Source organism: Pan troglodytes, chromosome 14, assembly GCF_028858775.2.
Source record: "Pan troglodytes isolate AG18354 chromosome 14, NHGRI_mPanTro3-v2.0_pri, whole genome shotgun sequence".
Lineage (NCBI taxonomy): Eukaryota > Metazoa > Chordata > Mammalia > Primates > Hominidae > Pan > Pan troglodytes.
In genome coordinates, this window is record NC_072412.2 from 36,857,683 (window position 1) to 36,885,063 (window position 27,381).

Below are 27,381 nucleotides of genomic sequence, written 5' to 3' on the forward strand. Positions count from 1 at the left end.
CTATCAGTTATCCAATGTTATTTTGCTTTGGGAAAATCTTCAATCAGAGAAAAATATGCTCTTTGATAGTAAATGCAAGATACTCCAGAACAACTGTGTAAGAATTTCATTTTCATTTTTTTCTCCATTGAAATCTCAAAACATTTTGAAAGGAAAAAAATCCCAATACAATGTCTTTTAAAATTGTATCTTTTGGGGAGGATTGCTTGAACCCAGGAGTTTGAGATCAGCCTGGGCAACATAGCAAGACCCCATATCTACAAGAAAAGTGTCTTTTAAAAAATAACACTAATTCTTATTTTTTTGTTACATGCTATATGTTTTTTGTTATCTTTTATCTTGTATTATTAGGCTTTATCACCCTTCCATAACTTCATATTAGCAAGAATACAAACATCTTGAGAGAAGTGTTGGAAATTATTAAATGCCTTCCATTGCTTTGCTTCTTACATACTGAAGATGGGATTAGAGTTATGGCTTTTTCATAGGTTTTGACATTGAACCCACTTTTTATATTTATAACATATACAGAAGAACATAAGCAAAGAAAACATGTTCAGTAAGGAAGAACATTTTTAGTGGTTCAGGAACAAAATGGAGAATATATATTCAATGTTTCATTGTCTCTCCTAATAGGCTATAAGCTCTATGAGAGCAGAGACCTGACACCTGGGAATCCCAAGTGCCCCGTGCATTGCCTGGAATGTGTTCCGTGAAATATATGTTGAAACAGCTATTAAGGAAATTAATGCATGACCAAAGTGTATTAATTGCTTTGCAGGTAAAAATATAAATATAAATATGCAAGAAATTCAAGTTACAATTTCTATCTCGAACAACTCTTTGACAGGAATTTGGCAGCTTCGGTTAATGCAATATCATTGACAGCATTCTGTTATGAGGATATGGTAAAGGAGTTTATGAGTACTTTGTTCCCAAGCTTTCACAAAAGTTATTGTGGCCAAAGATGACGTTAAATCAGCTTCAATGCCATGACCAAAATGAGTGCAGGCAAAAAATAAATCTGAGTTCATTCACTGGCTGCAGAGAGACCTAAAGACCAACAGGCGAGCAGAGCAGGCTGTGTCTGCATTCTCTGTTTCATTTCATGAATTGTACATCTTGGGAACTTTATTCCATTCAACATTTGTAGGATAATATTAACAGTGAACAGCTATGGCATAAGAGAAAATCTTTGCAATCATCGCGTCGATTCTTTAAACCCCCTTCTCCAAAGAAAAACTAAAGAAAGCAAAGCATACTACTGTGCTAATATGGATCTTTAAGAAGATTTAGGCCATATCAATATTTGAATATCTTTCAAGTCTAAAGCCTGCAATGACTTCTTATCTTCCCATTTACCACTTTGAACATCTTTCATCAATGTATCTTATCATTGTGTAGTAAAATTACTCTAGTTTCTTTAAAATATTAGATCTCTGAGTCCAAAACATAAAAACCTAAGAAAATGAGTTAATACTGCTGACAAGGACTCAAAATAGCAAATGTGATTTTAGAGTTAGAGGGAATGGACACAAAAGAAGCTGTTCACTTCAGTATTAAGGGAAAAGTTCATTTCACCTTGTTTCAGGCTTCCATGATAACCAGATTAGCTTAACTAATCACATAACTAGAGGAAAAAATTGAGAAAGCAAGTTCAGGTATCTTGAACCTTGAGTATTTAGTGAGTAGCAACAGACAAAGCAGCCAGGGCTTATATGGGATCATTAAGGCCAAATTCAAAAGAAACTGAGTACATTTTACAATTCAGAAGTCTTTCACTTTTTCTCTTTCTCTTTTCATCTTACATAGCATTTCCAAGTATTGTTCTGGAATAGATAATTATTATCATTTAAGAGTGAACAGAGAACCAATATTTTCTTCAGATAGATGTAAACAGTCTTCTGAGAACTCACTCAAACACAAAGCAATTATGCTGGCTGATTAAGGGTAAGAAGTATGAGATTCTGTTATTTAATACAGCATTTTTAATATATGGAAATTTTACAAGAAATTTATTACTCCCTTGCGATGAACTTACTTGGTTTCTTATTCCTGACAAATCAAAAAAATGAGCAAGATATGAGAAAAGTTTTAGTACTTACATCTGCTATTGTACTAAAGTCTTTTATTTTATTAATACTTTATAATAAGTATTTATTGATATAAATAAAACAATACCATATAATTTACTAAGAGTCTTCACACATCCACATATTTTACACTTCCTAAAAACCTGTGAGGAAAATGTTGTCTATATATACAGTTGTCCCCAAGCATCTGTGGGGGATTGGTTCCAGGACCTCATGTGGATACCAAAATCCATGGCTGCTCTAGCCCTGCAGCAGTTGGCCCTACAGGACCCATAGATAGGAAAAAATCAGCCTTCCATATCTGAATGTTCCACATCCTATGAATGCTGCATTTTCCATCCACATTTGGTTGAATCCAAGGATGCGGAACCTGCAGATACAGAGGGCTGATTATTTATATATATATATACACATATATATATATATACACACACACACACACACTCGTATATATACATATATACGTACGTTTATATGTATATATACGTATATATGTATATATACGTATATATGTATATATGTATATATACGTATATATATATAATTTCAAATATTAAATCCATTCAGCAGGTGAGAATACTGAAGCTTAAGGAAATCTATCTGTGACCCCCTAAAGTTACAAGACTTATAAATAGCAGAGCCAGAAATCTCAGTCTGGACATACTAAAATTCATTAGTTTTTCCATTATACCACAGTCAATGTGTACATTTTAAGACAGAGGCCAAAAACATCAATTATTAAACCATTTATTACCACTCTTCAATGTGATTCATAATTATTAATCCGGCAGGCAATAAATGTCATCCACTTACAGCCGAATAGAAAATGCTCTAAAACCCAAAACTAATTTTGTGAGTAGCAGTTTGCTTCACTGTGATTAAATTCTATGGCATTTTGATGGATCAAGTCTGGCAACACTCACCTCTTTTTGACGGTACTTAATGGCCAATTTTAGTCTTGCAAGATCATTTCCACTTTGTTCTTCTATGAGACTATTGTCATCTCGGTAATTAAGAATGATTTCCAGTTCTCTGGAACTTCTCGTCTGATCCAGTAGGTCCTTAGCAAATTGTTTGCACTGCCGTGACAGCTCTTCATACTCCGACTTGAATTCATTTTCCACCTTGCTCAGTTCCTGAAGTTCCCAACTTAACTGAAAGGCTGTGAGAAAAGGATCTTCGCTTGACAGTGCAATGAGAGAGGGACTGGCCAAGGCCTTGTAGATGTTGAGTCTGGAGCGTGAGTGACGGAGGCTGTCCACATCTGAACTGGACACGCATTCCACACAGTTACAGCGGACCTCGTGGGGTCGAGGCACTGAGACTCCTTTCTGAACCAAGAGTTTTATTATCTCATAATTATTTGTATGGGCTGCCAAAATGATTGGTGTAATGTCTGGAGTGAATTCAGAGAACTGCTTATCAAGGAGTATAGGAGGCACCTAAAAAAAAAAAAAGGCAGAGGTGATGAATATTTATTCTTTCGTTCAAGCCTGTGAATTTCATACACCATGCTATAGCAATATGGAACAGGGTTTATATGTCCTTGGCCAGTTTTTTTTTTTTTTTTTTTTTGTAAGAGAGATATGGCCTTTTCCCCTACAAAAAGACCAGACAAAATTGGAAAAAAAAAAACTTTCCAATATGATGCATTATTCTTTTTTTAATCTGAATTATGACATTTTACAGCATCTTAAAATAGGTGGTTATGGAAACTCTTTACTTGATGAATGTCTTTATTTCTTTTAAACAAGCCCAACTTATTTTCCAGCTGACACTCTTTTCTTTGCTTTCTCAGAGATGTTGAGGTCCAAAATAATCAATAAATACACTCAAAAACAGCTAATGATTTGTTTTAAACCCAAGCTCTTTCTCTGCAGTAGAAGTCCTTTAATTCCTCAATTAGGTTTTGTCTTTTGTTTGTTTTTACTGTGTTTTAGCTTCTGCTTTCCTATCATTCAGCCTAGTGACTAAATGTGGCAGCAAAAATAAGTGGGCTGGCCTCATGCTTCCTCTTTTCATCTGTGCTTTTCTGGTATATTTTCCAGATGACAAGAGGTGCTCCATAACTAGCATTACTGTTTTATTAGAAATAAGCAAGCATTGAGTTGAGTCAGCAGTGTGAATTCCACTGAATCAGGTCACCAATGTGTTTATGCACGATTTCCTTTGGGTTATACTCTAGGGATGGTAATGATGAAAATAATAATAGCCGCTATTTAGTAAGCATCTGCTAGGTACATTAACCCTCACCCTTTATTATTCACATTTTATGGATGTAGTTCCTCAGTGAGTAAGTGGAAGGTCTACAATTTGATCTGCAATTTCCACATACTTTAAAGACCTTATATAATAAACACAGGTTCACCTGTCTGACACCCAACCCTGAGTGAATTGCACTGCACTATGTTGCTTTAGCACTTTTAGTTTAATATTTATTTTTGCTGGCACAAAGCCATAGAGGCATTTATGAAAAGTTAATGCTACATAAGGGCAGTTAAACAGGCATGGCAGAAAAAAATGATGACTCACGTCACATTGAAATATGCTGCTGGAAAAATGAAGGAAACCACAAAAGGATCAGAGGAAAACCATATGGAGAAAAACGACATTCATGATGACACTTCATTAATGCTACTTTTAAATATAGGTACATTTTTATATGTGGACAATTATACACATTTTAAAGTCATCTGGCCATATAGGATATCCATTGGTTTCATGAGAAACACTAAAGATAATAGGAATGAAATTATCTATTTAAAATGTCCTTTACAGAGGTATGCAATTATTTAATAGTGAAGATGGTAATAAACACTTTTTGAAATGTGCTTATGAGTACTAGGGTGACCACACTGCCTGTTAAGATAGTGTTTTACTTTTGTGCACTTTGAGGCCGCTGTGAAGGTAAATAAAGTTTCCTTGGTCACAAGCACTGCAATCTCGTGTCAGTAAATCTGATAACCAAGATGGCTCTTAAGTGATTAAGGTTTGGGAAATGGTTTCAGTGTGCATTTGCCTGACAAAGTGAGAATTTACGTTCCAGGTGAGATGGAGTGGGACAACGTGAGATTTCATCGTGCTGTTCAGAATGGTGCAGAATTTACAACTTATGTATTATTTCTGGAATTTTCAATTTAATATTTTTGGACCACAGTTGAGCGTTGGTAACTGAAACTGATGAAAGCAAAACCTTGGATATGAGGAGACTACTGTACTTTTAGTGTTTTCTGTGGCAGACAATGAGGAAAGACAAAACAATGTAACTAAGTAATTTCCTCTATTAGATGTACGTTTAAGTGACATGTAATTTGAAGGCAATTTCTGGATTCAGTACAATTTCATCTTGGATTTCTATGCTTTTTAAGCTGTTAAGAATTTCAAATTTATTAACCATAAAATATATCTTTGTAGAATATTGCAGAAAATTTTATTTTAAAAATAAGTATAATATATCCATACAGAATAGCATACATTTTTTTTCAAAAAAATAACAGTGTGAAAGTATTAAAGAGAGATATAGTAAGTTTATTAAAATATATGAGAATATACCAAGAATAAATCTGCTGTTTGAGTTTTAATACTCAATAAACCATTGCATTGGTTTGTTGAATGGTCAATTGATTGGTCAGTAATGATATGGCTTGGCTTTGTGTCCCCACCCAAATCTCATTAAGAATTTCAAATTCATTAACCATAAAATATATATTTGTAGAATATTGCAGAAAATTTTATTTTAAAAATAAGTATAGTATATCCATACTGAATAGCATATATTTTTTCAAAAAATAACAGTGTAAAAGTATTAAAGAGAGATATAGTAAGTTTATTAAAATATGTGAGAATATACCAAGAATAAATCTGCTGTTTGAGTTTTAATACTCAATAAACCATTGCACTGGTTTGATGAATGGTCAATTGGTTGGTCAGTAATGATATGGTTTGGCTTTGTGTCCTCACCCAAATCTCATCTTGAATTGTACTCCTCATGTATACAGGGATATAGTTGGTGAGCAGCGATTGGATCATGGGGATGGTTTCTCCCATGCTGTTCTTGTAATAGAGAGTTCTCACAATATCTGGCTGTTTGATAAGTGTCTGGCACTTCCCCTTTCTTGCTCTCTCTCTCTCCTGCTGCCATGTAAGATGTGCCTTGCTTCCATTTTGCCTTCTGCCACGATTATAAGTTTCTTGAGGGCTCCCCAGCTATATGGAACTGTGAGTCAGTTAAGCCTCTTTCCTTTATAAATTACCCAGTCTCAGGTAGTGTCTTTATAGAACAGTGAAAACGGACTAATACAGTAAATAACTATTTTTAAATTACATAATTATAATTATTTTAGAGCTTGCTCTTACTCTAAAATGTATTCTAAATTTAACATTATATGTTGTCTTTACCATTAATTGCCTGGCACCCAGCTGGTCATAGATTGTTAGACATCGGGAACTGATTGTCTTAGCTGGACTCCATGGGGGACTCTGCTGGGACACTGACTCAGCCAGGCAGGCAAAATATTAGTGTTTATCTAGGTCTCAGGGGACAGGTTTGGGTCCTCTCCAATTGCATGAAGACAATAAAAACAGAACAAAAGTGTTTTAAGAAAATAATTGCCTGTTACGGAGTACTAACTATATGCCTACATCAATTATTACATGGTTTTTGAAAGTCTGAGGTTTTCTTATTCTCTCATCACTTCTACATTTATTATATTGCATTCTTCTGTGTATGAAAGTTCTCCATCTTCTCCTTTTTGTTGTTGGATATTGCTATGACCCCATGAATTCTTTCTTTTATTTAATATATTGTGATTCATTGCTATCACTATTCATTTTATACTTGTTATTAAAGTATAACATACATATAGTAAAATGCATAAATATTAATATACAGCTTGATGACTTTTAAAAATCTGAACATGCTTAGGTAACACAACCCAGATTAAAACCTAGGAGAGTGTCTGCACCTCACAAGCCTCCCACTTGTTACTCTTCTCAGTTATTACTTTTCTCAGATATACTCACAGATTTAATGATTATCAGTATAAGTAACTTTCACACACTTTAAAAATTTTATATAAATAGAATCACAAAATATGTACTCTTTATGTCTAGCTTTCTTTGTTCAACTTTAGCTCTTTGAAATATATTCCTCTTGTTAGTAGCAAAAACTGTTGCTTCAATTCTGCGAAATATTTCAATTTCTATTTTATTTCATTTCATTGTTAAAGACATTTTTATGGTTTGCAGTCTGGGGCCATTAAGAATATTGCTCGTATGAAGATTTTATTTCTGTTTTGAACATGAAGGAATAACGTACATGTATGTTGATTTTGTTTCTAGGTACAGAGTTTTTGTGTCACACAGTTTTCTTAAGCACTGATACCAACTTGTCTGCCCACTGCAATTACATTGGTTTTATTTATTATATTTATGCCATTTGCAAATAACTTTTTTATTTATTATCAAAAATGAGTGTTGAATTTTGTCTAATGCCTTTTCTGTTTCAATGGATATAATCATATAATTATCCTCCTTAGTCCTAAAAGTATGGCAAATTATATTAATAAGTTTCTGAATATTGAAACATTCTGACTTTCCTGAAATGAATTCCATGTGGTCAAATGCATAATGTTTTTACTTTGGCAATTTTTAAAAAAATTATTATTGTACTTTAAGTTCTGGAGTACATGTGCAGAATGTGCAGGTTTGTTACATAGGTATACACGTGCCATGGTGGTTTGCTGCACCCATCAACCCGTCATCTACATTAGGTATTTTTCCTAATGCTATCCCTCACCTAGCCCCCAACCCTCCGACAGGCCCCGGTGTGTGATGTACCCCTCCCTGTGTCCACGTGATCTCATTGTTCAACTCCCACTTATGAGAAATATTTTGGAATCGATTTTCCTACGAGAGATGGATTTCTAATCTTCACTGTGCTGTCTTTATCAGATTCTGGTATCAATGTGAAGTTTTCTTCGTTAAAAGAATAAGAATGCTTTCTTCCTATAGAAAATGGAGACGTGGCATTCATAACCCCTTCAAGAATGGACTTGCTGTCCGGCTACCAAGAGTGTAGTCTACCAGCAGCCTCCACCTGCTAACCGGTTCAGGTTCTTCCTCAGTTTTAAAATGCAGGACAATGGAAGAGCAAGCAGAGAGGATGGACAGGGCCCAGCTATTTCTACTCAGCATAGGACATGGCTTGCTAGGCAGCCGTATCCTCCGGAGCTCCTGTTTACAGTGGCAGGAACATTCATCAGCTCTGCATCAGGGTCTAATGGCTTCCGCTTCCCAATCCTGCTTCTTTTGCTTTTACTTTCGAAGATGCTATTCAAAATATACACAAATGTAGGAAAATGTACATTTTATTTTTGTTTTGAAATGAGAAAAGAATGAGAGAGAGAGAGAAAGAAAGAGAGAGAAGGGTCTGACAAAAGACTTTATGGTTAAAGGAAAAGGGGACCCTATGGTTACTATAAAATTGTTAATATAAAATGTAAGCCATTCTAAAGAAAAGGACGGGTCTTCGGGATCTTCAGTTCTTTCCCTCCACTACTGCAAATGTGATTTTTCTAATATAGCAACAGCTTCAGGCAATTCCCTTTCTTAAAACGGCTTATAATTACTTTGATTGATTCAATAATTTATTCATATATTGAATCAACAAATATTTACTGAGTCTATTGTCTGGCACTGCATTAGATGTAGAGAATTAAGAAAAATGAAGATAAAGCAATTCATATCCTCACAGAGATGACTGTGTATTTGACAGAAAACTGGAGCACAGATTTCCTGTACCTCCCAAGCAAAGTGAATCAAATGTTTATTTACTTCAAATCCAACATCATGTTAGGTATCATGAGAAATACACAGAAAAATAAGAAATGAGTATTTGCAGTGTCACATCAGATGATAATAATTTGAAACTTTCAGTTCTAAAAATTTGCCAAGTACTTTCCAAAATCTCAGGGTAGTTTTTCTGCTATATATAGCAGAAAGCTTCACATTGATACCAAAACCTGATAAAGCAGAAATATATATATATATATATATATATATATATATATATATATATATATATATATATATGACTGATGGAGTTAGAATACAATAACTGTAAAATCTGCTATGAGCCCTAGAACATAAAAATTATTTGCTAACTATAATTTTTTTGTTCAGTATTAACAAGAATACGGTACTGTGCAACATTTTACTTTCCTTAGCAAGAAGTGAATAATTGACATACTTGGAGCAGAAAACTGCAGATGCAAACTGTTCTTTTGGAAGCGTTAGAACATTAGGCTGCCATTCTTTTTCTACTTGGCAAAGTGCCTAGCAGATAGTTGGTGTTCCACACATGACACATCGATTTATTCTGCACACAGGTGACTGCCATTTCTGTAGGGCGAAGCCATTAAATCAGACTTCCAAGCCTTCCAACTAGAAACTGAGTCAATCTCAGACGACAAGGAAGAGCCAGTCACAGATACCGAAACAATGCAAGCTAAAGTGACCCCCTCAAGATTTTGCTCTCAGGAACTAATCTCTCTCTAGAAAGACCAAAATACCACCTCTGCCCCCCTCCCCCTCCCACACCCTTTTTCTTTGCTAAGTTTTCCCAGCTCTTCTTTCAGAATGTCCTAGTGTTACAGCCTTTCATTTGTACACAAATGGTCTTTGGGGTATACAGAGACCTAAACTCCCCAGTCCTTTTCCCTAGATGGCTGGTACATTTAGCTTATTTCAGATGTTATGTCCTAGGATTACAGATTTGCAGGTGCTCAAACAAACAAAAAAAAATAAAGAAAATAACTTCACTAAATCTTATAACAATAAATCAAGTCACTTTAATGGCTTTCATTTAATCAACAAATAATTACTATATATGAGCAATGTGCAAGGCAATGTGCTGGGTGGAAAAAGGTGTTTTGTCCTCTAGAAGCATAACAGAAAATTCCTCTCTTTCTCCCTACACACACACACACACACACACACACACACACACACACAGAGTATAATACTATAGAAATGATTTTAATGTAAGAACTCAGCAAATGCTCTAAGAAGAGTATGAATAAAACAAAGGGGAAATTAATTTAGAGATTTTTTTAATCAGAAAAGGATTTGAGGAGGTGTTTATATTTACACTGGTTGGAACTAGCAATGTAAAACAGATATAAGAAAATGACAGCATCAAAGAGAAGACATGAGAGATACATTTATAAAAATACTTTCTTTAGAGTATAGTATAAGTCAAGAAAGCTAAATAATTTTAAAATGCTTCAATGTAGATTAGGGCAAGATTAGAGATGCTTTTGAATAGCATTATTTTATAAATATTGGTGACATTATAGAAGAATTTAGCCAGGAGAATAAGGGAATAATTTCTAAGTAGTAACATTATTCTAGTATATTTTGAAGAATACATTAAAATTGGAATGGTTGGAGGCAGGTAAAGAAGGCTGATAGCTATTACATTTTGAATTAGATTTGTAGCCATGGAAAAGGAAAGGATATGATTGCACCCTGCCAGACAGGAAAGATGAGAGACAGAGAAAGAAAGAGAGAGAGAGAAAGAGAAAGAGTGAGAGAGAGAGAGAGAGAGAGAGAGCACAGAAACATGAGGTAGAATTAATTTAAAGCAAACATGTCAGAGAAGAAGAGATCTCATCCAGATGATGCCCTGAGAGTCCTCTGAGTTCAGATTTCTGTTTCCCTAATGTTCACGTGTCTGGGATGGAAAGGTGAACACAAGTGCATTGCAGAAGCTGCTAATGCAAATTTGCACGTTCTAGCACTGGAAAGGCACTTTCAGAGAACCCTTGCATCCAATTAGGGCCAATGGCCTTTCCCTCTCTCTTCTGTCTTTCAGCTGACTATGAGTAAGGGTTGATAAAGAGGCTCTTCTTACTGGTTTTCCAGGGAAGCCGAGCCTGCCACCTCAAAGCACCCCCGCTATGGAGAATGGGCGATACTGAAGCTATGGAGAGGGCAGCGAAAAGCTATGACTCAGGGACTCTGGTTGACTGCAGCTGAGGCAATTATCAGTTAATTATCAACTTTACTACCTATTTCAATAATTTAAGGAAGTCTAAAATATAAGTCATTTGACCTCACAAACATTTAGAAAACCCAGAAAATGGGCTTGCTGCCCCTTTTCACGCTTCGTTCTCAACGCAGTCTATTTTATATCTCAATCCCTCTCCTTTGCTTTATTCAATGTCTCCCATACACAACTCTTCCTCCTTCCTTTTGTGGTTCCATTGTTACAAGTGAAGAGGACATTTTCCTAACACATGAAATAAATAGGTCATTGTAGGCACTCAATAACTACTACTTTTCCACTATTCTTCTCAAATTTATAAAGTTTTCCATCTAGCATATTTAAGGACATAACCCTGCAGATGAAAATCACACTGTGTTTTATTTATTTTGCTCAAGTAAAATCTATAGACGTAAAGGCATTACACCCAGGAAAACATATTGGCATTAAATTATATACTGACATTCCTAAGAAGCAAACCATATACTCCAAACAAACTACTTTTTAAAAATAAATTCCAAGTTATTGAATCACAAATTTCACTCAGCAATCCATAACAAAAGTAGAAGAGGCAATTAAAAGAAGACCCTGAAATTAAACCAAATAAATCCCCCTGTTTTTTGTATTGTGTAACTAACCATAAGGTTGCTTTGGCTTTTATTCTGTCCAAACTTTATAAATGTATCTCTTCAATATTTTTTCTCAATTTTACTGCAAGATTAGTTACATTAATAACTGAATTATTTTGATAACACACAGCATTAAATGTTATTGACATATACAAGCAACCATTAACTTATAACTGATTGCTATTCTTAAAATGTATCTACATATTTCACCTTGAAGTGACTCAGCACCAATGTGAAGCACCTATTTTAAAATCCAGAGCCTGATGTTTTACCCAAATGTATTAAGTTAGTGCAAAAGTAATTGTGTTTTTTGCCGTTAAAAGTAATGGCAAAAACCTCATAGAAATTTATCTCTGTCACTAAAATATACATGTTTGAACCATTATTAATACTGAAGTCAAATTTTTTGGAGAGAAATTCATTCTGAAGTGACATTCATACAATTTAAGGGTATTCATTCTATTAAATTCAGTTTTTATAAAATAGTTATATTGAGTAAAAACAATTTACTGACATAATACTGTTTGGCGTACACTAGATTTTAAGAATAAATGGATACATGTCCTAACCTGGCTTTTTTTTTTTTTTTTTTTTTTTTTTTTTTTTTTTTTTTTTTTTTGAGACGGAGTCTCGCTCTGTCGCCCAGGCTGGAGGGCAGTGGCGCGATCTCGGCTCACTGCAAGCTCCGCCTCCCGGATTCACGCCATTCTCCTGCCTCAGCCTCCCGAGTAGCTGGGACTACAGGCGCCCGCCACCACACCCAGCTAATTTTTTGTATTTTTAGTAGAGACGGGGTTTCACCGTGTTAGCCAGGATGGTCTCGATCTCCTGACCTCGTGATCCTCCCGCCTCGGCCTCCCAAAGTGCTGGGATTACAGGCGTGAGCCACCGCGCCCGGCCACCTGGCTCTTTAAAAAAAAAAAAAAAAAAGAAATAGGGTCTCACTCTGTGGCCCAGGCTGAACTAAAGTGGCATGAACACCAATCACCTCCTTCCTGGGCTCAAACAATCCTCTCCCTCAGCCTCCCAAATAACTGGGACTACAGGCATAGCACCACCATACCTGGATAATTTTTTAATTTTTTTATTTTTAGTAGAGACAGGGTTTCACTATATTGTCCAGGCTGGTCTCAAACTCCTAGGCTCAAGTGATCCCGCCTCCCCTCAGCCTCCCAAGTAGCTGGACTACAAGCATAGCACCACCACGCCTAGATCATATTTTTGTAGGGACAGCATCTCACTATATTGGCCAGGCTGGTCTTAAACTCCTAGGCTCAAGTGATCCTCCTACCTCAGCCTACCAATGTGCTGGGATTACAGGCATGAGTCACTGCACCCACCTGGCTCTATTTTTAATTAGCTATATAATCTTGTGAAAGTCTCTTAAAGATATTAAGGGGCATTAGTTATATACAAAGGAATATCCCTTGTAACATGAAACTTCTGTGACTCAAATGCCTTTTTAAAGTTCTGGTTGATAGTAAAATAATAGAAACTTTATGAAAAAGGTGTTTCTTTTTTCAAGGGCTTCAATAAAAATGTGCTAAGTTCTTTAGCTTCCCCTTGTGTTTAGCATCATTGTTTTACTCTAACATAGTCAAAAGCAACACTTAAAAAAACCCCTCAGGATTATAAGTATAAAATTTATCTCTTTCATACACAGAGACTGTTTGATTTCTAATTCAAATCAACACAAGAAATTTCAGCTTAGTTATATTTAAAATTTTATATAGAGTTATATTTAAAAATTTATTTGACAACAGTAATTTAGAACCTAAATTTATATACATATGTGTGTATATGTATGTACATGTGTGCACACACACATACATACACACACATGAACACAAACTACTTATACAAAAGCAAGTGGTTGTCATATGAATGAAGAAATCTATAGATGAATGGATGAATGGATGGATGGATGAATAAGTTAGGTTACAGTCTTATCTAAACAAACTCGAAAGTATTATTTTAGGCTCAAACTTCTGCTTTAAAAGACTAAACAGAATTCAAATTTGCACTTATACAGACAAAAAATTCTTTGTTAGTCTAAGCCTAGGGCTAATAATTTACCAGAATGTTTATGAAGACTGGTGGATAAGAGAAAAGACTGTTGTGCTTTTTACTTCTTCAGAGTGGTTGCAACTTTAAATACACTAATAGCTTTTTTTTTTTTTTTTCTGAGGTAGAGTCTTGCCCTGTCACCCAGGTTGGAGTGTAATGGCATGATCTTGGCTCACTGCAATCTCCGCCTCCCAGGTTCAATCGATTCTCCTGCCTCAGCCTCCCGAGTAGCTGGGATTACAGGCAGGCACCACCACAACTAGCTTAATTTTTTGGATTCTTAGCAGATATGGGGTTTCACCATGTTGGCCAGGCTGGTCTTGAACTCCTGAACTCAGGAGACCTACCCGCCTCAGCCTCCCAAAGTGCTGGGATTACAGGCGTGAGCCACCGTGACTGGCCTAAATACACTAATAGTTTGATTTGATGTCTGATGAAACATTGATCCAGAAAATAATTATAATAAACAGCTTAAAAGAAATTCGGCACGATTACATACATATGGCTCTAAATCAGGAGATTTTAAATTTTTGTGTGCCATGGATTTCTTTGGAGATCTGAAGCATCCTGTGTACCCTAATTCAGAAAGAATACTATTTCTAAACAAAATCCATAGTATTATACATAAAAATATATTTAAATATATTTAAAATATGTTAAAAAACAAATATGCAATGTGGTAACATGTATGCCTATTAGTACCTTAAATAAAAAGTTACACTGGAAGATAATTAGACTACTTTTGAAATAATAAACATATAAGTATATCAGATATATAGTGTAATAGTGATATGATAGGAAAATATCTATGATTTCTACTATTGACAAAGACACAGTCACTGCTAGGGAAACTGACTTTTGGCCTACATTCATAATTGAAGGAAATTACATATTCCATTTAGAAGTCAGTAAAACTAAAGATATAATTTTTCCCATCTTAGTTCACAGACATCTTTGAATTCTATCTAGCACATCCCTAAGTTAAGAAGCTCTTAAGTCTAAGTAAATTAGACTTGGAAGACAAATACAATTTTTAACTGGAAAGCACAAAGCAGATAGTTGTTTTTTAGGAGAAGTAATTGGAAAATTCGGAGGACTTTCTGGAAAGGAATGTATGATATTTGAAATTTTTAAAAAATTACATTTATATTTATTAAAAAACCAGAATGTTCTATTATCATAGATGTCCTAGAGTATCAAGTTGAAGAAATAAATCACAACACACACACACACACACACACAAATATTTACTTCATGCAGAAAAATTCTGGAGACCTGGGGAAAGATCCAGAAGATCTAAAATGTAAATAAAAGTTACTGAAAGATAAAGAACACCTGGAGAAAAGTCAAAAGTGAGGCATAAACAACCAGAGAAATTTCTTATTCTAAGCAAATGATGAGTCTGTGCACTGATAGTATTCACCAGGTATTTGGTTAAAGTAATGAAAACAATTATGTACGATTAAATATATTCTGGGGAAATCCCAAATTGGTGGATAGGGTTCAAGGTTGGAAATTTTCTTAAAAATAGCGCTTTATTTTACTGAGTCTCTTAGGTACAACATAGATCTTCCTTAATTTACTTGACATGTGGGCCTGTATATTTCAGTTAGGGGTAATTGGCGTATTCACGTAAGTTACTGACTTTTGGCTTCCATATTATTTTAAAATCATTGTATATATAACAACTTTTATTTGTTGCAGTTCTCTGCTTTAGTTTTGTATTTTAAATGAGCAATAAACAAAAGTCTTGTTTGCTAACAAAGTAAGAAATCCTATTCTACGTAAACAAAGATCAAACAAGAAAGAAAATAAAATGTAAAATTTTCTGGTAAGGACACCACTAAAATAATTGTTAGTATGTTGAATCCAACAGTATATCAAAGGAATTATGATATTTTTAGCTATCATTCATTATGGTAAATAATATTTTTCAATGTGATGATATTGTATGTGAAACAGAGTTTGAAGAATTTCATCACTATTCCTAGAAATGATAAGGATTATTTACCAAAACCAGTAGCAAAACTCATAATAAAGAGTGAAAACTTTTTTCATTAAAATTAGAAATAAGATGGAAATGTTTATTCTTATTATCTTACTCATCATTATTTTGGAGTTTCTATATAATGCAATAAGATTAGAAAATAAAATATTAAGAAACAAGACAAACTGTTCCTGTTTGGCAAATTACATGGTCATATATTTTGAAAAACTAAGAGACTTCAAGTTTAGAAGTATTAATAAAGCTTAATTTGACATGTGTATGCAGTACAAAAATCTATACTTTTCTTAACATTAGTAATACAAGTTATTAACAGAACTGATTACATACAGAAAGAAAAAAGTTGGACATTATTAAGTGACAATGGATATAATAAGTGTGAATAGATTATAGAAAAAATAAAACCTTATAGGGCATAAAATAAAATCAGAAATATAGAAAAATTATTCCGTTAGTGGAAAAGAAGACTTCATATCAGAATTATGTTGATTTTTCTTACAATAAATATATGCATTTAGTACCATTTCATTAGAATAGTTTTGTTTATATTGTTTTATTTATAACTTAATAACATTGTTATATTAATTGATATGAAGGAATATATATCCAAGAATGGCTAAAAAATTATAAAATTGAGACTATAATTCAAGAATATAGTGAGAGATATGAATCACTTGAACAGAATTTTGACCAGAGTTACTTTTGATTATGTATTTATAGTTTATATGTGAAAAGTTAAATTTTTATTTATTTGAAAAAGCAGTTCATTTACTAACTGGCACTAAAACAATCTTCTACCCAAGCAAAGTTAGGCTATTCATCTCCTGTCATAACAACAAATTTGAGATGGGGTAAATATTTAAATGTAAACAACAAAAGGCAACAAAATTTTTTTTGTCTGCCCTGAGATTGTCTGCCCTGAGATTGAGAGCTCTTAAAGCAAGATTGTAAACACAGAATGAAAAACCACATATTTTGTTATACAATTCTTGAGTGGAATGGCCAAGGATACCATACATACATAAAGTAAAAAAAAATAAGCTACTAAACTACGATAAAATGCATTTGCAACATATGAGACATACTTAACATCACACACAGAAAAAATGTAAATAAAAAATCTTATAAGCAATCCAACGGATCAACAGTTATAAGCAGATATTTTACAGAAGAAGAAAATCAAAGGGCCAGAAATATAAGAAATGATGATTTTTCTCAATAGTCAAGGAAAAACAAATAAAAACAATAATGAAATACAAATATTTGTCCATCATATGGTCAAGTTTGAAAAGCTATGGAGACAGGCTCCCCCATTCATTGAAAGCTAGAGGGATAAAATTATTACAGCTTTATGGGAGAGTATGCGGTATTTATACAAATCTCGAGAAGTCTTACCTCAGGAAATGCTTCCTACAGAAAAGCAGGGACAATGAGAATATTTCTTACATTTATTTCATCAATTTGTGTCCTGATGGAAATTTGGACTTCACCTCAATGTTTTTCAAAAGAGAAAAGTTTGAACAAATTGTAGAAACATATTCTTGTGTGAAATATTGTGATGCCATTGAATATTTGAATTAGCAGTAATGTTGTATGTATCATTCCAGAGAGATGCTCCTGAAGTTTCATTTTGTCATGCTAGAGAGTTGTAGAATAATTATTTATATAAAGATTCCTTATTTTAGGCTCTTTAAACATTAGTTGAGATTCTACTTTCTATCAGACATTGTCCTTAGTATTATCTCTATCTGAACTACTTTATTTGATGTGCAAAATCCTCTATAATTAGGTCAATCTCTATATTAAAATCTACTGTGCACTACACTTCAGTATGCTTCCCATGGTCTCAGCATTTCACCATTAAACTTTGCATACAGCTTTTTAAATTGGAGTTTGCCTTTTCCCTCTCACTTATCCAGTTCTGCCACTGAGAACCCATCTTAAGTATTATAATTTTTATAATGTCCTTTTGTAAAATTGAACTGTCATTGGGCTGCTTTTTTGCCTTTAACGGAGGAAGGGGGAAGGGAAGGTATTATAACTTTCCTACAAGTCAAGAGGAACCCATTTTCAGAAAAGGAGTTTCTAAGAATAGTAAGGAGGATGAGTGCATACTCCACAACTGCAGATTCCCTTATTTCCCATCAAAGGCTCTTATTACAAGATACATCTAACTTTACCCAAGCTTTAGTACAAGTCCATGGCCCACAGGCTGTATGTGGCCCAGGACAGCTTTGAATGCAGCCCAACACAAATTCGCAAACTTTCCTAAAACATTATGAGATTTTTTTGCAATTAAAAATAATCTCATCAGCTATTGTGAGTGTTAGTGTATTTTATATGTGGCCCAAGACATTCTTCTTCCAATGTGGCCAAAGGAAGCCAAGAAATTAGACATCCTGCTTTAGTTAGTGATGCATCCAGTATAAATAATGATAACTTAATATCAATAACTACTTTTACTTCTTGTACAGCAAATATTCACTTGAAATTGCACAGACTATTCTTTATTGGAAGCCTATTTTCTGTCTACTTTGAATTAAAAATACCAGCAAAGACTTACAGAGTTGACTTGAAAAGGTATATAGGGCACATAGTAAATACAATCCTATGATTGAATGACAGATTTATCTTAGAAAAAGGACACGTGTTGATACAAATGAACAAGGATCTGGCTAAAACTACTTCAATTAATTGATGTTGTAAGTGCAAATATACTTGGAGTCTGATGATGATAACATAAGCAATAGCTAACCTGTATGAAACACTTGCCATGTGCCATGCCCTGTGTGGGGAGCTTGTTATACCTCATCTCAGTCAATCCTCAAAATAATGTTTACATGTACTATTATTATTATCCTCTTTATACAAAAGAGAATGACAGGCCTCAGAGAAGTTCAGTAACTTCCTCACGGTCATACAAAAATCCATGCAGCCTGACTCCAGAGTCTAAATTCTTCACCAATAGATGTTATGTCTTCTAGGTAAGGCAGTTGCGGCATCGTGGGAACAGCTCAGGTAGCAAGAGTAGGAACATGTCCGTTAAATCCTGCCTCAACCATTTCTAGCTGTGACAAAGCCAGTTAACTTCCCCACTTTTCTATTTTCTCATTTCCAAATGTAGTCATTTATTCAAGATATTTCTCATTAAGGAACAAGAACTGAAGAAACATATATCAAAGCCTTCTCAAAGTTAGTTCCCATAGGGCTGTGGTGAAGATTAAATGTGAAAGCATGTTGTAATCTATAAATCACTAAATAACGTGGAGGTACTAGTGTTATGTGACAGTACTAGGATTGTTAGGAGCAAGACCAGAAAACTGTCTTGTTCAGTTTGACCAGATTCATTTGTTTCTCCTCACATAAACACAGTCCCAATTATAGTGCTTGATTCATCTGAAAGGTAGAACAATAATTTCCTGGCGGGCCGATTTTGTAAGTGTAGATGTCAAGGTTTAGAATGCATGCTTTTTGTTGCTGAAAATTTAAGCTGTGTATCTCCTGAAATGGCATCTGCTTCTTTATTGTGTACTGCTATATATACATCAGGAATAACAATTAAATATTATTTGTATTTTAGGTAAATACTGGAGAAATATATTACAACTCTTAAGGAGACATCAAACAAATAGCAACTTTAAATCACCAGCAGGTTGGACTAGGATGAATCACTAAGGGAACTTGAGGGTTATTATCACTAACTCTTAGATTGTTTAGTTGACAGACTTCACTTTTCTTTTTAAAAACTATATAATACTGACTTCTACAATGGTTGAACTAGTTTACAGTCCCACCAACAGTGTAAAAGTGTTCATATTTCTCCACATCCTCTCCAGCACCTGTTGTTTCCTGACTTTTTGTTCAACTATTGTGGAAGTCAGTGTGGCGATTCCTCAGGGATCTAGAACTAGAAATACCATTTGACCCAGCCATCCCATTACTGGGTATATACCCAAAGGACTATAAATCATGCTGCTATAAAGACACATGCACACGTACGTTTATTGTGGCACTATTCACAATAGCAAAGACTTGGAACCAACCCAAATGTCCAACAATGATAGACTGGATGAAGAAAATGTGGCACATATACACCATGGAATACTATGCAGCCATAAAAATGATGAGTTCATGTCCTTTGTAGGCACATGGATGAAATTGGAAATCATCATTCTCAGTAAACTATCGCAAGAACAAAAAACCAAACACCACATATTCTCACTCATAGGTGGGAATTGAACAATGAGAACACATGGACACAGGAAGGGGAACATCACACTCTGGGGACTGTTGTGGGGTGGGGGGAGCGGGGAGAGATAGCATTAGGAGATATACCTAATGCTAAATGATGAGTTAATGGGTGCAGCACACCAGCATGGCACATGTATACATATGTAACAAACCTGCACATTGTGCACATATACCCTAAAACTTAAAGTATAATAATAATAAAATAAAATAAAAAAAAGACACTAATCTGCCCTTTAGCAAAAGGGGTTATAAAGGATTTGTAAAGATTTCACCTTATGGTCAAATTGGTTAAGATTAGATGGAATCTTTTATAAGGTTTCATTTAAATAAATTTGGATTAACATTAATAAAGTAATGCAAGGGTAAAATTTGGCCTTGAACAGGATTTTTGTGCAATAGTAAAGGCTAATGAATGGTTAAAAAAGCTATATAATATATACGTATATATATTACACTGAAGGGGAATCTACTAAATGACATTTAAATAAAATGTTAAGTTTGTTGAAAATTTGAACTGTTTGACATTTCAAAATTTGAGATGGAGAAGATGAGGAAGGACCAGTAAAAGATATTGAGAAAATAGATGGTAAAGTAGGCGAAAAAGGAGAGTGTGAAATCCTGAAGTACTAAGGCACATATTGAGGCCGGTTGGTAGCTATGGTGGTGGAAGCATATGGAAGTTTTCCCACGATTGGTTTTACTTTCTCAGTAAAATAGAAAACAAGGCATCACCTGAGGAAGAGGAGAAAAGAATTGCGGAGCTTGTTGAAGAAAAGATAGATAGAAAAAAAATGAATGAATCCCCTAGGCAAGTGGGAGGGTACCCAGGAAATGTAGTAAGATTGCTAGGTGCCACTGAGCACCCACTTGAAATTAGTGGTCATGCCTTTAGAGTAAAACTAGCTGAAATGGTTATATGCTTTCCTCAGCCCTCTCTGGCCACCTGAGTACAAGCATACAATAGGCAGAGATTGGACTAAACCAAAAATGTAATTTTACCAGATAATATTACAAAATGAGTGAGGCAAACTTGTCTTCAGGTGGGAAACCACAAGGATGAACCATTGAATTTTAAATCAGGGAAGTAATATCACAAAGGATGAGGGTCAGAACATATTGGAGTATGCGTGGGTGCTAGATAGAGTGAGCAGGGAAGAAATTTTGACGTTGGAGGTAGAACAGTTAATGATAACACTGAATCCAAGTATGGCCATAGTAGGAGGTGACTAACGCATGATGAAGTTAAAGATAAATGTCTGGGAAGAAGGAAAGTAGGTTAAGGAGGCCAGTGTAATTCTAGCATTGTCCAGGTGTACAGCCAGAGAATCTGGATAACACCATTGTTGAGGAGCATGACAGTAAATCTGATGCTAAAATCCCCAAGCAATGAGATTCCATAGAATATTACTACTGGGGTGGAGACATTAAAAAGAAGCAACAGCTGAGTATGAACAAGGCCCAGTGGTGTGACGGATGCCTGCAAGGGAGACTCAGATTTCAGCTAGAAATGAAGGGGCTTTCAATAAAGTTTTCTATTTTTCCTCTTGAAACTCCCACACAATGTTCAGTTAGACAACTCAAATGTTTGTTACTGTTGAAATACTCTCTTTTTATAAGTATATATTATATACATTTTTCTATAATTATACATTTGTATATAATTTTAAATTATAATTTCCTGATGCTAGTGTTTATAATGTATAGACCAACTTTGATTAGTGTCTAAAATTCATTTGAATTTTATATATTAATATTTTATGCTATGACTCATAAACTTTCATATTGGTTACAATAATTTATCTGTAGATGATGTTTTGTTTTTATGTAGACAAATTATCTGAACATACTTTTAAGCTTTTTCAGTCTTCATATCTTTTTTGTTTGTTTGGTTTTGTTCAAACCAGGGCCTCCGGTAGAGTTGCATAAAAAGCAATAATGAGAAAGCTCATTTTACGGATATTAACATGAATGTTTGTAATATTTCACTTTTCAGAATGATATAAACTGTAGATTTTTTGTTACATTCTTTTAATCAAGTTAAGGAATATCTTTTGTCTATTCCATTCTTGGTTTGCTAAAGTTTTTTTTGTTTTGTTTTGTTTTCCCCTATCATTGATTGATAGATATAAATTTTATCAAATGCTTTTTTTTTTTGCATCTAGTGAGAATCATGTGTTTCTTTCACCTTTATCTGTTAAGGCAGTGAAATAAATTACTATATTTTTCTAATTTTTGCTTAAGATTTTTACACTTATATTTTTGAGTGAGATGAGCATATTTTTTTTCTTTCTCATGTTGTCCTCTTCAGGCTTTGATGGTAAGGCATATTTATAACATTATAAACATTTGTGAAAGATTGAAATAGTATGTTCCTTGAATGGTAGGGCTTATCTATTTTTTATTATGTCTTAAATATGTTAAAATTTTTGATCTATCATATTCATTTCAAATATTTTAGCCAGGTTCTAATTTCTGTGTGGAGTTTTACTATAAAGATTGTTAATATTACTTTCATCTTGATTATCAAATCTATCAGTGTCTTTTCCCCCAATATTGTTCAGTGTAGACCAGGTATTAATTCATTAAAATAGGGCACCAACCTATGAGAGTGAACACTAGGCTTGAAAGCATGTCCACAGGATTTTTTAATAGGCTAAATATCTGCTTACTTTAAGCTTTATAGTCTTGTTCATGTGCAACCAAACCAGTAACACTGGCAAAAGATTTAATGTTCATCAATATGTTAAATTGATTACAGTGTGATCTCTTTTAATCCATGTGGAATTCAGCTGTTATTTGACATGCATTTCTCCCCTGATAGATTTTAAAGTCTTTTGAACATCATTATAATAGTTACACAATATTTTAATTAAAATACACAGTAATTTAGCTAGTTACCACCTAGAATTTTAGAGTGTATATTAAAATCTCCTGTATTTTGACTGTATGAGAGAATGAGTGTATGAATATGAATAAATTTTTTCTTTGGTTTTGCTTTCACTAAACATTGCTAAATTGCTTTCCAAAAGGATTCAGTTCCAATATAAATGAAGGGCGTTTGTTGATCTGTATTAAATATAGAAGATTGCATAAGTGCTTTATTGTCTTTTGCTGATTTATTGTTCAGTGTTAAATATAATTATTTTGATTAATTTTATCATATGCTTTGTAAATTTCTCTTTTCTAGATATATTTGATGTTTTTTTAATGCACAAACGAACATGTACTCAAATAATTCCATAGTTTACTTTGAAATAAAAACAAGTCCTTTAGAGATTAAAACCACACCAAGATGAATCATTTTTTTTCCACTTTCCATTTTTCTTCATTAGGTTTGTTTAAAGCATGAAGCACATGAATTAATGTAGATTTACATTAATGAATGAAAGTTGATATAATTAAGTCCTATGATTGAAGGTTCTAATGAAGCCTACATGCAGTGAAATACATCTTAGTATATGTTAATTTTAAACAAATACTATCAAGCTTTCCTGTAATTTTCAAATGGCCTGAGACTCCTAGAATTGTTGACAATACATTACAAGAGAATTCTCTAAATTGGATGCAGCAGGAAAGTAGGAAAGATTTACATGGATCCTCACATCTTAACCCACTTTGAATGTAGAACACGCAGAATATGGAGCATGTGGATGTATAGAGAATGAGGCCTCAGCAATTCTTTATGGTAATAGACTGTTGCAACGAAATTAACGCAAACTTTTAAAAACAAATCTATGCTAAACCGGGAAAATTGGCTCTCAGGGATTTTCCCAAATTTGATTATTTTAGAAAATAATCAAAAACTTCCTATGGATCCTTTTTGGGAGTAAGAAATGCAGAGGAAATACATGCATAATATATCCTGGTGAAAAAATGTGCTGGTCCAAAATGCTAGGATGGGAACTAGAATGATTCATGAATGAGGAACAGCAAAGTCAAAGATACATGTGTAGGGTAGGAAGTCTGAATGCCTGGCTATTATGATTGGCTAACAGTAGACATATGGCTGGGTCTTTTATTTCAAAAGGAATTGAGATAAAACTGAGGAATTAGATGATCTTGGTTCATCCACGAACTAGCCACATGGCCTTGACCACATCATTTGCTAGCTTCACTTTTAGAGAAAACATCACTGACTGTCTACTCACAGGACTAAGTGACCTTAATATGATGAAAGTGCTTAGGCAGTGGCAGAGTGATTTATAAATGTAAGGAGGAGAAAGTAATTTTACTCTAATGATATTAAAAATAAAGATACAGAAAATGATTGTGATTGTTTTTATTTTTCTATTAATGAGAAAGTAAATTTCAGAATATTAGATAAAATTTTAGATTATGAATACTGAAAGAACTAGTCTGTTGAGTGGGTGTAAGATTTCTACATTTTATGACTCTTTAGTTGAATACTGCATAATTAATGATTTTCTGAGAAACAAATCTATATTTATGTTTAACCTGCCAGTATATTTAATAATTTCCTTCTCATTCATTGCCTTTTGTTTTTGTGGTATGTCCAAGCAGTATAGTCCTTGAGACAGCACTGACTTTATCCTGCTAAAAAAGCTGTATATTCTATTGCTTAAAGATTTTTAAAATGTCAAAAGAAAAAAGGAGAAAATAAAATTCACTCTAAAACACACTCCCCAGAGATATACATTCAGCATATATATATCTATATATATCTATATATACACAGATATCTGTATTTTGTAGAGAAAATTGGGAGCAAGTCTTTATATACATATATTTTTAGCAAATACAGACTTGTATAGAATATTGTAATCTCTGCAAAGAAGACTGCATGCTATACATGGGACTAACTTTTTAAGGTGTGGAAGGCTCCTCAGAACCCCGTACTCCACTTAAAATATTAGGCAGCATTGTCTTGTAGTAGAGGTCAAATTGAAGAAAAAAATATATATTCCCACATAATTTCTTAACAAAGGTGTTAATAATCTTGGTTTCATTCTGGAAGTGATCCAAATCAGAATTGTTACCTTAACTAAAGCCTGTAAGACCTTTGATGTTTGACTTAATCTTGCCAGATTGTACTTTGCCAGATTTTACTTTCATGAATAATTATAAGGTTTTTAAAATCTACCATATTCATCCATCTACCTTTCCATTCCCAAAACTATTACTTAGTACCTAGGATGTACATAGAATTATGTAGCTACTGGAAGAAAACAGAAAAGACTAAGATTTTGTTTACAGTGTAATTTATGCCTAATGAATAGACTGGTATTCTTAAGTTTGCAAATAAATAGTATCTAAAAAGACCATCACAGTTCAATGGACTGAAAAATAGTTTTATTTCAAAAGACCCAAATGCAACATCAAGAGCTAATAAGAGTTTTATTATTTTAGATATAAGTAATCATAGGAGGGAACAAATTAAAGTGAGAAAAACTCCATAAAGAAGAATTAACAAATTAAGGTAAATGAGGATAATAATGTGAACTACCAATATCACATGATGTATTGATCGGTAAGCATCTCAGGGAAGGTGCAGCCACAAAAACTTAGTCTTCAGGTTTAAAAATATGGCTATAAAACTAAGGAATGCTACCAAAATAAATTGTCTTAAGAAGTTCTTCTCTTCTGAGATTGCACAAAAATAACAGAAATAACACTTGGAAAAATTCTAGGAATTGACAGTGTGAAGGGAATTAAAAAAGACATGCGGAGAGCCATGTTACCATGTAGCAGGGCTTTCCAGGCAAAAGAAAACTGTTGGAGGGACATTCTTACTCTTCCTGATGGAATGATGGCTTTCCTTTTTCACAACTAAAGAAAATATCATACAGATTTTTGAACTGATGTTGATAAATTCATGGGAGGAGAAAGAAAAGGACTTTTTTCTCTATTGAACTCAAGTGTTTAGAGTCAAGAATGAAATATTTTAGCAATTTACAAGTTCTGTAGCAACCAGCTAAGACATTAAGAGACTTCTTAACTTCTATTTTAATGTGCAAATACACACATACGAACACACACACACACACACACACATCAGGATAGGTGGTTGGGGGCAACATTTTACTAGAAGAAAAAAAATTAGGGACTGATTTCTCACCTCTCATGCCCCACAGAAAATATACTGAAGGAGCTAAATCCTAGGAAGAAGCAAAGACTCCCAGTAGAGTGCCAGTATATTGAAAAACAACCTTTGCCTACTTTCTGCTTTTTGGATCAGGTATACAATGAGTGGAATTGATTAGTATTATTTTCATCCTACAATGTAATTTTAAAATTCATTTTGCTAGACAATTAAGCAAAAAGAAACCCAAAGAAATATAGATCATGGTGGTTCACATTTTTTGGGTAACTTTTAATATGAATTAAGTGACCTATAAAAGATGCAGTTAATAAAATGGTGCAAAAATTCATGGAAACTTGTAATTTTATTGATAGCATTTTAACGAAACCTCTGCTAGTGTTGCATAGTGAAAAAACTATAATCCACTGAAAAGTAAAGAAAAATGATTTAAAATATTTTTTATTACTTTTAAGTTTTTGCCAGCCAGATGTTTGAAACTATACATATATTTTTGAAAGCCTCAAATATTCACCAGGTGGCAGTCTTTTCCTTAACTGTGGTCAAAGGAAGCTATCTGCTTTACCTCATTTATTAAAAAAAGATAGGACAACAGGTGAACATCGATCCCACACTTACATTGACAATACTGAATTTCAATGCTCTGTCTTTTGTGAAAACATCCTTCCTAAAATATCCCTAAGGGAACCTGTATATTATTCTATGGGATTTACTCTGATTATTTCCCTTTATCATGATTTTTTCCTTCTCTTTCTCTATTCAGAGAAAGGCTACATTTTGTTTGGTGATTTATAATATGTTTAGATTATGCTTATTCAAACTTTTCTGTCTTATAATCCTGGTGCATTTCCTTTTTCCTGACTTTTAGACAACTTTTAGCTCAGGGTCATGCTTCCTGGCTCCAGGGAATCATTCACAGATTTACACCCTCCTAACCACTATGCAGGTATCTAGAAGCCTATCCTCAGAGATTTCATCACCAGAATGCAACAGATTTGTCTCTTATATTCTGCATCAGCATATTTGAAGTCTGATCCTAACAACCTGAAAGCATGACACAAATGTGAATCTTTAGACATAGATCAAACTGGTGTACTTCGTTCTGAAATTAATAATCATGACGATAATAACATTAAACCAGATCAAAATGTACTAGGCACTTTACATGAATTTTTTCTAATTTCTAATACTCACAATAATTGTGGAATATAGCCATTTTCTGTTTCAGGTTA

At 33.9% G+C, this 27,381-nt stretch overlaps 1 protein-coding gene across 7 annotated transcripts in view; it reads right to left on the reverse strand.

Annotated features, from left to right (window-relative positions):
- The window catches only part of TRPC4 (transient receptor potential cation channel subfamily C member 4), a 228,386-nt gene that overhangs the window by 106,247 nt on the left and 94,758 nt on the right, over nt 1-27,381 (reverse strand). For all 7 annotated transcript variants that reach the window (XM_509635.6, XM_009426907.5, XM_009426911.4 and 4 more), the window contains one exon: nt 3,017-3,535. In XM_509635.6, coding sequence (XP_509635.2) covers nt 3,017-3,535 — 519 coding nt within the window. The remainder of the gene's footprint in view (nt 1-3,016; nt 3,536-27,381) is intronic.